A 13,136-nucleotide genomic window follows, 5' to 3' on the forward strand; every position below is an offset into this window, starting at 1 on the left:
AAATTTCTCAGGGAATAATATCTGTTATTTTATGATTTGTATATTTTATTGTGGTTGCACATATTAGCTTAGTTTTTTAAAATAGTTTCAAGAATATACAATATTGGTACAGACAGCAAACCTATTGTAGAGTACAGGAATTGAGTAGAAAATTTGTGGGGTTAAAAATGCATAACTATATTAAGAGCATGTTGTGCACATTCTTCTTCCAAAAACAATCTATTTGTGGCGCCACCCCTGATGGGCATACAAAAGAATAAAATTTTTATAATAGTTTATTACAGTATTTAAGCCCTAAAACATTTTTCTGAGGAAACAGTAATAATTTCAGTGTCATTATTAATATACTAGTTAACTCCAATTACAAAACTGTTAAATAAGAAACCAAATGTCAGTAATGTTTTTTTTGTGTTTTAGACACCTGCTTGGCTTACAGAAATGATAGAACACCCTACATGGAGATCTTTGATTTACAGATTAGCTGAGGACTATCCTGATTGTCTCATGTTAAACTTTACAATAAAGGTAAAGCATTCTATTTAACTAAGATCCACATAGTATATTAAATTTCATAATTATGTTAAATGTTTTATTCAATACTTTTTTTTTAAATCTGACCTTACAGATTCATTGTTGTGCTTGAGCTTTGATCACCAGATCATCAGTATACATATATAAAAATTCTAACATATTTTGTTTTTTGTTGCAGCTTATATCAGATGCAGGATTTCAAGGTGAAATTACTAGTATATCAACTGCAGCTCAGCAGATTGAAGTGTTTTCTCGGGTGTTGAAATCTGCAATAGTTGGATTTTTGCAAAGCTCAGATGATTGGCAAAATAGTGTAAATGAATGTGCTGTAAGTACCCCATCGATTTAGACGATAAATCGTAAAGAGCGATTTTAAAAGTAATAATAATGGTGAAAAAGTCTTTTAGGTTCTTAAAATATCTCTTTTTCCATAAAGGATAAAATTTCACAAAAAATGGAAAAGTAATACAGGAAACCGGCAATGCAATATTTACAATAACATCAATTATTTACTATTTTATCTTTCAGAAAATGGTATGTCATGGAGCGCATACTTATGTGTATAGTCAAGTTATAGTTCATATTCTGTCCCAAGAACCGAGGGGCGGAGCTATCATGAAAAGATTGAGTCAAGAAATAACAAAATGTGCCCAGCAAAGGTAGTTTCAAAGTTAATTTCTTTCTTATTTGTGTATTTTAATTATTTTGAAGCTCAGCAACAAATTTGAATGAATATTTGAACAAAGTTAAAGGTAGTAGCAACATTTGTTTTACTTTTGCCAAAAAAATGTTTACAATCAATATGATGCTTTATATGATTATGTTAACTTGTCATCTTTCTGACATTTTGTGTTCTTTATAATGATAATAATTAAAATAATAATGATAATTAATAGGATATAATTTTAACTTAATGCTTTTATTACAACTATTCCTGACTACGTAACGTAACGTAACGCGTTCTAATGGAAAACGGGTTTAACAGTAACATAATATACAAATTAGTGTATCTAAATATTTTACTGATCGAATCGGTTTTAGCATTAAACGCAATTTATAAATATTTTGAATTTTTCTTTATCTTATTAATTAGTCCTTTGAGAAATCTGCAATATGGGAATTCTTCATTTATTATTTTTAAAATGTGTTAATAGTTACATCAGATAAGGTTGTGAAGGACGGAGGATTAATGTATCTGTTGTTATAATTATTTTGCAGTGGTCACGACGTCACACCTATCACGTTAGCGCTAACAGCGGGAGAGTCATGGCGCGGCGCGCGAACCGCGCTGGCGGCCATGTTGTCTCGAGGGGCATTAAACCCGGCCGATATATCCGTGCTGTTCAGAGCATACACACAATCTGAACCGCCACCAGTGCACTTGTTACGAATACCCCAGTTTTTAGGTATCCTTTTACTTTTTTAAGAAAATTATAAAATAATGAAGTATAGATAAGCATTTTAAGAGTGGGTAGATTTTATGGTACTTGCTTCCTGCTGATGGCATCTACATTTTTATTGTATCCTATGCCCAAAATGAAACAGTAAAATCCAGTTTAACTAAAAAAAAAATCTTGAAATGATATGAATCATATACCATAATTAATTTAATGTTGATTGTACAGAATTACTTGTGGATTCGTTATTCAAATTGGGGAGCAAACTTAATCCGGAACATAAATCCAAGTATATATACCTTCTTGCGTATTCCGCAAGTGTTTGTGAAGGATTAACTCCCGGAAAACCAATAAAAGATGAATTAAAAGCAACCCTTCAAGCTATTGAAAAAATACACGCCGTATGTAGCAGTTCAGTGAGCTCTAGCGAACTCATAGCAGAGTTGCCATCTCTTTATCATTGTATAAGGTAAAATAATTCGCAAGTTTTATAAGTGATAGTATAAATGAAGAAAATATCAGAAATTCAAATTTAAATAATTTCATTTCAGATTCCCTGTTGTTGGCATGGGTGTGCTAGTCTGGGTGGAGTGTGTAGTCACAGAGCCATCATATTTCAAGTTATGCACAGAACATTGTCCTGTGCATCTCGCCCTACTTGACGAAGTTGCTTCTTGTCATCCATTATTACACCATAGACTATTAAAATTGTTAATAAAACTTTTTGAATCAAAACAAGAAGACCTTGAAATTTTAGTGCAGGTACCTAGTGATAGATGTTGTGTAGATTGCTGTGTAATAGGATTTTATAATTTGAATGTTTATAATTTCAGTTAGAACTGCGAAAGATGCTGCTAGATCGTATGGTGAATTTGTTAAGTCGAGGTTGCGTAGTTCCTGTTTTGATATACATAAAAAATTGCCTACAACGGGGTGATACTGACATTTCACTGATACGATATTTCATTACTGAGGTATGTTGTCGATTTAGGTGTAATACATTTTAAAATGAATATAATCTACATTTAATATAAAATTTATGTTCAAACTAATGGCCGGCCTGCTTCGCATGTGATACATGTATAGCCTATAGAACTCAGGGAACACATACAATACATTCGAAATTGGTCCATAAATTTCCAAGATCAGCACGATCTAACAAAGAAATAAACTCTTTAGTTTAATAGCAAAGGTAAAAAAGACTGAAATATGGTTCAGGAAAAAAAAAAACACACAAAAGAATTACCAGTTATTGGTGCCAAAACTAATATGCACGTTTCATTAACATGCATTATTATATTTTTTTAGGTATTAGACGCAATAGCGCCTCCGTATACGCCTGAATTTGTACAATTAGTACTTCCTATGGTTGAAAATGAAGATATTACTGGAACAATGAGAGCTGAAGGCGAAAACGATCCGGTTTCTGAATTTATTGGTATGAATTCATTTACATATTTTGTATTAAGCTAAGTACACATTTATTAAATATGATTTCATAATTTAAATTTTTTTAACATATATATTTCTTTTTCAGTACACTGCAAAGCACATTATGTTGTGAGTTGAAAAGGAATACAAGAAGTAATGTGGGGGTTGTTTTTTTTTCTGTATCCTATTACTGCTATTTAATATTAGCGACTTTTGTTAAACTCAGTTCTTAATATTATAAGCCTTATTATTTCTAGTATGTACTATGTATGAATGTATGTGAAATGTCTTAGCTTATGTTTTTCTTTTAAGTATATGACATTTTTATTATTTATAATCAAGTATTTTTTTATTTATAAATAGGTATATAATAATAATAAAAATGTGTATTTATTTGAATTGTCTTTAATTAAGAGTTAAGCACCTCTAGCCGATTTTCTTTGATAATATCTCTGTAAAGCCTCTTCAAATACCTCACCAACTGTTCTCTTTTTCCAAATATCAATTTTAGGTTTGATTTCTTTCTCTTTTATTTTAGGCACTTTAGAAATATCATCCGAAACATTGTTAGGTGCCTCCAACTTATCAACTTTTGCTGAAGGTTTTTTGAATGTATCTTCAGATTCCTTTTCACTATTCTGATTTTTAGGTTTTGATTCTTCATCACTTGACTCATCAATAGAAAAGTCAGAATCTGCATCAATATTTTCATATGCTTTTTTCGATTTTTTCTTGACAAGACAATTGCGATTTACTTCATCATCAGAGTCTTCTATTTCACCATCAGATTTTAATTCATGAGAAGATTTCCGTTTTCTGTAATTTCGTTTATTTGATAGGTCGGAATTATCTTTTTTATTGCTTGACTTGAAAACACTATCCTTTTCTTCTTCTGCGGTTATAAGTTCTTTATCTTGTTTACTAGAACCTAATTTCTGTTCATATAGATGTCGATAGAAACCGCCTGTAAAAATTGTTCATAGTTCATACACAATAAAAATTAAATATGGCAAAAATGTAGGCTTAGGCTTTAGTATCTATACATATATTACCAATACACACAACAAGTGAATGGTTTCACCCATGGACACAAACATGGGCAAAATCTTCAGGGGTTTATTTTAATGCTATTTAATCATTACATATATATTATGAATGGAATTAATGAATGATAAATATATAATTATTTACCTAGATCTTGCTGTTTAGTCACATCTCCAATTTTTTCTAAATACTCTTCCCTTTTTTCCTTCTCTTCTTCCAAGCGTAATTCTTCCAATTTCTTTTTATAAGCTGATGTCACAAACACTTCTTTGTCAGCAAATTCCTCTCCCTCCTTTTCTCTCTCCTTTTGAATCTAAAATTTTCAATAAGTTGGATGGATCATTTCTACATTTACAAATACAAGTAGTTGTTGATTAAAAAGCATTCATATTTAAATCGAAAAAATATAAGTATCAAAAGCCTGCCATTTACATGCATGTATGATGTTACCCATTTGAATTTAAATATTTTTCACTGCAATAAACCGTAAATTTCTGTTTTTTCTACTTAAAATTTCACCTCCGCCTCCGCCTCCGTTAAACTCCGCATTCACGGAGGCGAACCACTTCGATTACACTTCCACATCCGCATCTGCCTCCGTTACAACCCTAATTTTCATCATCAAACATCACCAGTTTCAATAATTTTAACAACACAAGGACTTATTTTTGAATATGTGTGGGAATATTATGGAAATTATGTTTATGGATAAGAGTGTTGAGAAAAGCAACAGGAAGAGTTTAAATGTATTTTCATTCGTTTTAACAACACCTAGACCCTCATTCCGGCTCTGCCCAGATATCATAATTCCTGTTTAATCCCAAAGGAACATGTAATCAGGGTAAAAAGTATCCTATTAACTAAGTCAGCTCTGTCTGTATACTAAATTTCATCAAAATCCGTTCAGTAGTTTTCAGCATGATTGACAGACAAACATTGAAACAAACAAACTTTCATATTTATAATATTAGTTTGATTATAATTTTCAGAAAACTGATTGTTATAAACACAGAACTGATAACAGAGGAGGTCCTTGTGGGCAAGCCAGATGCGCTTATATAACTCAACATGTCTTGACAAAAACTGCATAACACAAAATTATATTGCTTGCATAAGCAACGTCTAGTACTAAGCCAATGTTGCGTTTATAGTGTGAGGGTTGCACTTTAGTTCATAGCTATTCAGTTACAGGTGCCGAGTGTAGTGGACATGAACATTGGGAGATGATTGGCAATTATTCCCTTACTAACTTCTTTTGTTTGTTCTGAGTATATGAACATTATTGGTAATACTACAATCTATATTATCATAACTTTATGCAACAAAATTTAAGGAAGGACAATTTCGTGTTTAAGGCTAAGTAAGCCAATATGGATATATCATTAACCTGTCTTTCAACTCTACGCTCATTTTCTATTTTTCTTTTGTTTGCTGTTTTTAATAAATTCTCAATATATTTTGGTTTTTTCTCTTCTTTAGTTTTTACATCTTTACTCTCCTTTTGTATGACCATGGAATCATAAATCTCATCATATTGATAAACTGTGGGATCTTCAAGAATTGCTTTTTCTTGTGCTATTCTAGTCTGGAACCGTAAAGATAAATAAATCATTAATGAATTCAAAGTTTTATTGGTACTTAAGGATACAACTGTCTTATAATAAAGAGTTATAAATAAATTTTGTCTTACTAATATTCTAAACATGCAAGTTTGTGACATCTATTAATGCCAAATCCTCTAAACAGATTTTGATGATATTAGTGATGTAGCTTACATATCAGATATTGTTAATAATAATAATATAAGCATAAAGTTACATAAAAATTGTAAAGTTTAATTACAATTTTTATGTGAAAGATGGATGTTTATTGGACAAATATATCTATCCTTACAAACTTTCACAATTATAATATTGGTAGGATAGAAATAATTAACAATTTTTCTAGCGGTTCCGATGCATTTGAAACCAGGCAGCATAGCTAGTTATATATCTTTATGATATAGAAATGTAAAATGTGTTTGTTGATATGTTTATATTTAAACATCATGTTTTAGTACATGATGTTTGACTTATGCTTCATACTGCCATTCTGAAGCACATACAGAAAAATTATACCTTTAAAGACACCTTAGTTTTCACCAATTTTAAAGTAACATCAGTGGTTTACATGATGTAGTGATAATTCAAACAATTTTAAATAATAATAAGTAACCTGTCGTTTGATATTATCACTCGGACGTAATAGAACAGGCTTCTTTTTAGTATCCTCGTCAGAATCGGAATCGTTTCCGAAAACATTATGTGAGGCTTTAAACGTAGGTTGTGCTTTTGAGGTTTCTGGAAGTATCAAACCGTATCTGTAAAAATATGGATAATTTTTATTAAAAAATATAAGACTTACAAAATTTTTAAATAAGATGACTTACTTTTTGTTGGTCGACATTTTTATATAACACTTTTCAATACTTAGCACTCATTAGTTATCTAAACGTTATATATCCTAGAATTAAAATTAGAGATTTAAAATCAACTAATTAATAAAAAACGACACGAAAATAAACACATCGAAGCATAAATTGTCCACAGCAGTTTTGACAACTCATGTTTGACATCTTTTTGTGACATTGTTACTTGTTAGACAAAGTGAAGTACGAGTATAGTGTAATAAGCAATTCACAGAGTGATTATTTATTGCCAAGGGCATTATCATTAGATATTCTCCGTAAAAAGGTGACGAAAGATTATTATAGCTCCTTATTAGAGCACGTTGAAATATGCCACAATTCGATAGTGAGTAGACTAGGGCAATTAAAAGTTTAAAATTATTATTTGCTTACGAAAAAATAACCGCGTTATAATATACCGCATATAATATAATAATTATCAGACCCTTTTGGCTAGATTTAGAGCATCACCAATGTTGAGTGCGTAAAATGCTGCGTTGACAACGCACTGACAAAAGTTCGTCCAGCAAAAAAAGCGTAAATCTAGCCTCGTATTTTTCAGAAATAGTAATTGCAATGAAATATGTGAATAGTCAGAAATAAGTAATTTAATACTTATTTTTTCCTCCTTATTCTTGTTTATATAACGAATTATGATATTTATTGTAATTAAACGAGATATTTATAATAACACGAAGAATTTATAATTTTTCTTGTACATTGTACTTGCGCTCCGCCTGTTGTTGCTTATAACACAACAGTTCTAAGCGACAATGACGACAATCGATCTAATGTCCTTTCACTGGACTACAGTATTAGTATTATTGTACCAAATTTAATTCAAACGACCCGATCGGACGAACAGTTCAATACATTCAAGTAAACAAACAAATCAATTATACTTTATATATTAGCTTTTACCCGCGGATTCGCACGTGTTAATCACAGTAATAGATTCTTCTTCCTTTTGAATCACTCTGTCTTTTAAAAAACCACATCTAGATCCGTTACGTCGTTTTAAAGATCTAAGTATACATACATTGGGCCCGACGCGGAAAGCGACTTTCCTTTTTATTATGTAGTTTTATACCTAATAACTTTACATATATTTTGGTGATCAATTGATTTAGTTGGAATTTTTTTATGTAGATTTTAAGTGTTCTTTGTAGGTATACTACATTTTATAACGATCTTATTTCCGATTTATAAGGTAAAATGTAACGAAACAAATAATACTACTTTTTATTGGGTTATAAAATTTTATTTACAAATGTTGAGAAGGAAAGTAATAAATATTCAAATAAAATTTGTGCATAGGTAGTATACAACGGATGCAACTAACTACAACCAGATAACACTAATATATTTTATAAATATGTACTGCTAATACTATAACGATTATTTTTATATTATCTGTTGTCAATTATAAAATAATAATGTAGGCAGAGCTAGGTCCCAAAGTAGCACTTACATAGCAGAATAAGGCAAAAGCCTTAATTTCCATAATGTTCTATTCCACACCAGTGTACATATTCTGGTTCCGCAACAAGGCGCTCTATATTAAGACTTATACAAACATACCCTTACATTTATTGAAATGTCAGGCAAATATTTACCCTGCTTATATTAAGAAATGTGTCCAAAAATTGTAAAATTGGTTCAAGAATAGGAATTTTCTGTGTCTGTTTATTTTCTGCAATAAAATAACAACATCACATTTACACATTACAACAAACAACAAATTATTAAAAAAAGTCTTTTAGTATTTATGTACCTACTCTGCTACAAGCGTTAGGGACTATGAAACAAAATCAAAAAAGATTTATTAAATTTTAAGTTATAAACCGAAATTTTGTTATCTTGAATAGATATTAGATAAACTTGGTCCCACGATTGCTACGTTATACAATCTACATTAGAATTTATCATACATTAATAAGAATTTTTCTTGCTTTTGTCAAATAAGATTAATTTAAAATAACAGATCTATAGCGTAACATGGTTATGATTTGTAACGTTTTTGTTGTTATTTTATTGCAAGGAAAATGAAAACGTGTTGTCGGTGGATATTATTTATATCAAATAGATAGCTTAATGCTTTGTGTCGTGGAACCATGCAGAGAGATCTACATTATTTTAAAGTTTTTAGAAATATACTATTTTGTAATCTAACCTCACGACTTTCTATTAAAATTAAAATGCATGGAGATTCCTATTTAATTACGAGTATGTTCGGATGGTGCACTTCATATAATACGTATGTAGATATACTGTTCTAAAACATTTTAATTAGGTAAAAATTTTTAATTTTTAGCCTGTGTTCAAATAAGCCCAAGCGTGTTGCTTTCAATATAACTACAATACATAAGATGCGAAAGAATAACTTATTCTACATAATACGTCCATAGGGCCCGGACAACGATAAAGAAGTTTTAAATTTTAAACTCTGACTTACATTAAGCTCTGTTAAAATGAGAATAAATATCACAGCTCAATTCTAAGAATGAATAAATGGAAAAAATTAAGTACTGAATAATCACTTGTAACAAAATTAAAAAATAGGACAAAATGGACACCAGGTACGCTTGATTTGTAAAATTATTTTTTTGTGCGTTTTGCCAGTAACTATATCTGTTATAGTAATAAAAACAATTGCTGATTTAATTGCTTACGTACATTAAAAACTTTAATTAGGTACCTAATTAAAATAATTAAAACTTCAAATCTATCTTAAAGTAATTAAGTAAGCGTAGGTATTGCGATAAATAGGTTCTAGTAGGATCTTAATAAATAACTAACTATTCTCGTTATTAAGATATACGTATCGTATAGTGGTAATTATTATATACATTTATAAATACAGGCATCACTTAATAACATTGATTATCTATACTTAAAATTATTGTAATACTTTGTCGTTGCACAATTTTTATTTCATAATAAACGCACTTCATGAGACTCATTATAAAAATTAACCGGGGACAACACTTTCACTATCTATGTATTACCTAGAAGCACCTAACTAAAATTACTTAGTGAATTGCTTTATTGTGCGAGTTTAAGAATGAGGAGCACTTAGTGTTTTCTCTTACATTTGTCCGGTTAATCGTAAAGCGTCTTTCATACATCGGGGCGAAGGAGATGGAGATCGACAGCGACATCTCTTCTTTGAGGCCGGAGTAAACGCGGCTGGTGAGCCGGCTGGACGGCATCTCCCAGCAGGGCGGTGTCTTCGGCGAGCGAGTCTCCGGAGCCGTAGCCGCGTTCGTCGCCCGCGTCGCCCTCGCACCACGAAGGCGACCCGGAGCTGCCGGACCGAGTGCCGCCCGCCTCAGCTTCCGTCTCTACCTCAACGGAACAGCTGGCGCACACTTCTGAAATACGGCCGACTTTTCATTTTTATCGTTTGAAAATGGTGTATTGATGTTTTTGTTACCAATTTAAAAATGAGTTAAAGTAGATCGTAATGATGAGGTATTTTTTATGAAATATTTGTAAAGTCCGTAGAGAAAAGTCCGTTTCATTGGCATATCAAAGAGACTTTGAAAGCCACTTCGTCACATGCTGTCAATTAACAATGTTCGACGGCAACCCAACCAGTCTCAACTCAAGTATTCAATCAGTTGACAATCAATTTAGGTTAAGTTGTCGTTGAAATTAATGTACTTCCATATTTCTCCCTGAATACCAATAAGCTCAAAGCTTTTGAAACAAGAAAAAAAATGAAAATATGACATTTAAAACGTGTTAATTTTTATAGGTACCTATTAACAAACATAAAAAAATATATCTACGATAACTAGTCCAAACATGCTGAAGTAATTTAAAGAATAATTTGCAATTTTAAATAAAATATAATCTAACACTGATACTAAGCCTAAGCACATTTTAAAATTATATAAAATTTACCACAATTAGTGAATAAACAAAACAAGTTCTCTAAGAACAAAAATATTTCACTTGAACTCATACTATAACATAGGTTAAAGAAGTAAAAATTTTACAGTTTATCTAAATACAACATTTAATTGAATACATTCACGAGACAGGAACGAGTGGGAGGTTACAGAATGAAACTATTTAAAACGTTTTCACATTCCACACCGAAACGGGAGGTTAAGGACTCACGCAGCCGCCGCCGGCCGACAAGAATGGGGCTGGCCCATGAAGTTGTCGGTCAGAGGGACGTCGACGACGAATAGTCTTCATAAGATGCTGGAATTTTTTTAACAATCTCAAAGTTATACCTTACGCAATAACACGTTTTATAACCATTCATCAAACGTGTGTAGCGTCTGTATAAGTTTTGTTTTATATTGATATATATATATAAATCTTGTTAGACGTGACATAAACCTTGAGTTAGTAATTAGCAAACATTAGGCAAGATGTAGGAATAACAAATATCACAAAAATGTATCGTGTACGCTACGAAATAATCTTGGAAATGCAATTGGTTTAGACTCATGAAAATCATTTTCATAAAATACCTATTTTAGACGTCAGAAAGAAGAAATTAGATAAATCCATACATATACAAAGCTCTTAATTATGGTATCGTAAATACACAGAAATTTGCGATCTATGCGATAAGTTGAATTCGCCTATCTACATTACCAGACAGTCGTTGCGAGTGGGAACAAAGGGTATGTAGTTGTACTTTATCATTTACTAATTTGTAGTAGTTCTGGGAGTAAATCTGCTTATGATTAAAAAAATTACTTCCCTGCAAACATTGCATACATTTCCAGTATTTTCATATTAATAATATTTATTTAACATACATATTTGTTAATATAAAGCTTATACAGTGCTATAAATCCGTACCTACCCTGACATAAATCCTAATCATATGCATACCTTCTTGTTGTAAAATGGACTTATATAAAAGTAAATTGAAAAAACATGATTTTTTTTACAATATGAAATACTTATATAATATAGATTAGAGATTTTGTTTATTAATAACAGCAGTATAAATAATTAGTTAATATTTTTTATAAAAAAACTTAAGACTTTAAAGTAATACCTGAACTATCTGTGATGAGCCTAGGAGGGGTATCTTCCCGATCCGTTGGTACTACAATAACTACTTCGTCATCTCTTGGAGATTCCCCATTTCTGGTAGAGGATGTTCTAAAAATATGTTATGACTCGTTAGCCTTGACTATACTTAACCCATGAAATAAAATAAGAATAATAGGATAAATCAAGTTGGATTAAATTTATTCTGTGATAAAAATGTATTTTAATATAACATATATCCTGTTGGTAGGTTATGTATGTGTGGCTTACTCTACTACTTCTACTTTTACATAGTATCTGTTCTTTTACTAAATTATTAGAAAGAAATCGATTATAAGGCGGGATTCGAAACTTCGTGTTTCGCCATACTGGGGTGACACCAATCAATCGATTGTTTGCCATCGTTGGATGTGCCAACAGGAGTAAATTATTGGAATAATGTTAAAGTTGTGTTGTATAACTGTTAATATTAGATTACTAATTATGCAAACGAAACCCCTCATCAGAATGGACACTGTAATGAATTATTTGGAAGAAATTTAGGAAGACACCTTTGGAAAAAATTGTATTTTCAGCGATGAATAATGTATGTTATCATGTCAATTAATCTTACTTGACGATCACTTTTTTGCGCATGAACCTTGTTCCTAAATCTGAGTATCCTCTATTCATCGGTCGTTTAAGGGCTATGGGAGGTGCTGATGTTGGAATAGGTTGTTCAAATGTTCTAGACAGGGGTGAATTAGGTTCTGAACATTGTTTTTCTGTGATAGCCGGTCGTGGCTTTTCATATTTATCACCAGAGGCGCCGCCCTTTGCATTACTATTTGCTTCCGCACATATTCTTCTAGCAGTACGCCTATCTTCCTCGTACATTTCTAATAAATGGTCCAATTTGCTTTCTATATCATCTACCTAAAATTTTAAATTTATTGTAATCTATGGTACTTCATAAATAAGAAACGATAAAAATGGGTTACTCACTTGTCTTTCTATTTTAACTACCCTGGAAGCTAAGCTGATTTTAGACGCATAGACATCTTTCGCTTTTGAACCTTGCTTGCCGAGAATTTGATCTAACCTGCGTTTATAAAATTTCATTATTTGTTATTATAGATTATTTAAATCATGCGTTGTCGTATACTACAAGAAAAATTTAAAAAGTGAAGTCCCGTGTCTGGGGACTGGGGCAGATGATATACATCTGTTTCACTGATCGATTTTCTTTATGGACAAGTAGGTGATCAGCCTTCTGCGTCCTG

General features: G+C 31.3%; 3 protein-coding genes across 7 annotated transcripts in view; 1 reads left to right on the top strand and 2 right to left on the bottom strand.

Annotated features, from left to right (window-relative positions):
• The window catches only part of LOC119829810 (negative elongation factor D), a 12,640-nt gene extending 8,978 nt beyond the window's left edge, over positions 1-3,662 (top strand). Inside the window, exons 5-13 of the mRNA XM_038352529.1 lie at positions 418-525; positions 710-859; positions 1,060-1,190; positions 1,750-1,937; positions 2,157-2,397; positions 2,480-2,690; positions 2,762-2,902; positions 3,237-3,366; positions 3,466-3,662. Of these exons, the coding sequence (XP_038208457.1) occupies positions 418-525; positions 710-859; positions 1,060-1,190; positions 1,750-1,937; positions 2,157-2,397; positions 2,480-2,690; positions 2,762-2,902; positions 3,237-3,366; positions 3,466-3,497 (1,332 nt within the window). The 3' untranslated portion in view covers positions 3,498-3,662. The remainder of the gene's footprint in view (positions 1-417; positions 526-709; positions 860-1,059; positions 1,191-1,749; positions 1,938-2,156; positions 2,398-2,479; positions 2,691-2,761; positions 2,903-3,236; positions 3,367-3,465) is intronic.
• A 71-nt stretch (positions 3,663-3,733) lies between these two features.
• LOC119829811 (nuclear speckle splicing regulatory protein 1) lies at positions 3,734-6,922 on the bottom strand. The gene is made up of 5 exons (XM_038352530.1): positions 6,832-6,922; positions 6,618-6,762; positions 5,791-5,988; positions 4,551-4,716; positions 3,734-4,323 (listed from the first exon to the last, which is right to left on the bottom strand). The coding sequence occupies exons 1-5, from the start codon at positions 6,846-6,848 to the stop codon at positions 3,776-3,778; spliced, it is 1,074 nt and encodes a 357-aa protein (XP_038208458.1). The 5' UTR covers positions 6,849-6,922; the 3' UTR covers positions 3,734-3,775.
• A 1,241-nt stretch (positions 6,923-8,163) lies between these two features.
• Positions 8,164-13,136, bottom strand: part of LOC119829763 (potassium voltage-gated channel subfamily KQT member 1) — a 37,875-nt gene continuing 32,902 nt past the window's right edge. For all 5 annotated transcript variants that reach the window (XM_038352458.1, XM_038352457.1, XM_038352456.1 and 2 more), the window contains 4 exons: positions 12,859-12,955; positions 12,488-12,789; positions 11,879-11,985; positions 8,164-10,223 (listed from right to left, as the gene is read on the bottom strand). In XM_038352458.1, coding sequence (XP_038208386.1) covers positions 9,970-10,223; positions 11,879-11,985; positions 12,488-12,789; positions 12,859-12,955 — 760 coding nt within the window. In that variant the 3' untranslated portion in view covers positions 8,164-9,969. The remainder of the gene's footprint in view (positions 10,224-11,878; positions 11,986-12,487; positions 12,790-12,858; positions 12,956-13,136) is intronic.

The sequence above is a fragment of the Zerene cesonia genome, chromosome 10 (assembly GCF_012273895.1).
Source record: "Zerene cesonia ecotype Mississippi chromosome 10, Zerene_cesonia_1.1, whole genome shotgun sequence".
Classification (NCBI taxonomy): Eukaryota; Metazoa; Arthropoda; class Insecta; order Lepidoptera; family Pieridae; genus Zerene; species Zerene cesonia.

Bases quoted from the DNA above. Each gene is read 5' to 3' on its own strand.
- LOC119829811 (XM_038352530.1), bottom strand. The intron at 4,717-5,790 runs GTTAATGATATA...TGAAAATTTTAG, and splicing joins AGCGTAGAGTTGAAAGACAG to ATTCAAAAGGAGAGAGAAAA. The intron at 4,324-4,550 runs GTAAATAATTAT...CAATTTTTACAG, and splicing joins GACTAAACAGCAAGATCTAG to GCGGTTTCTATCGACATCTA.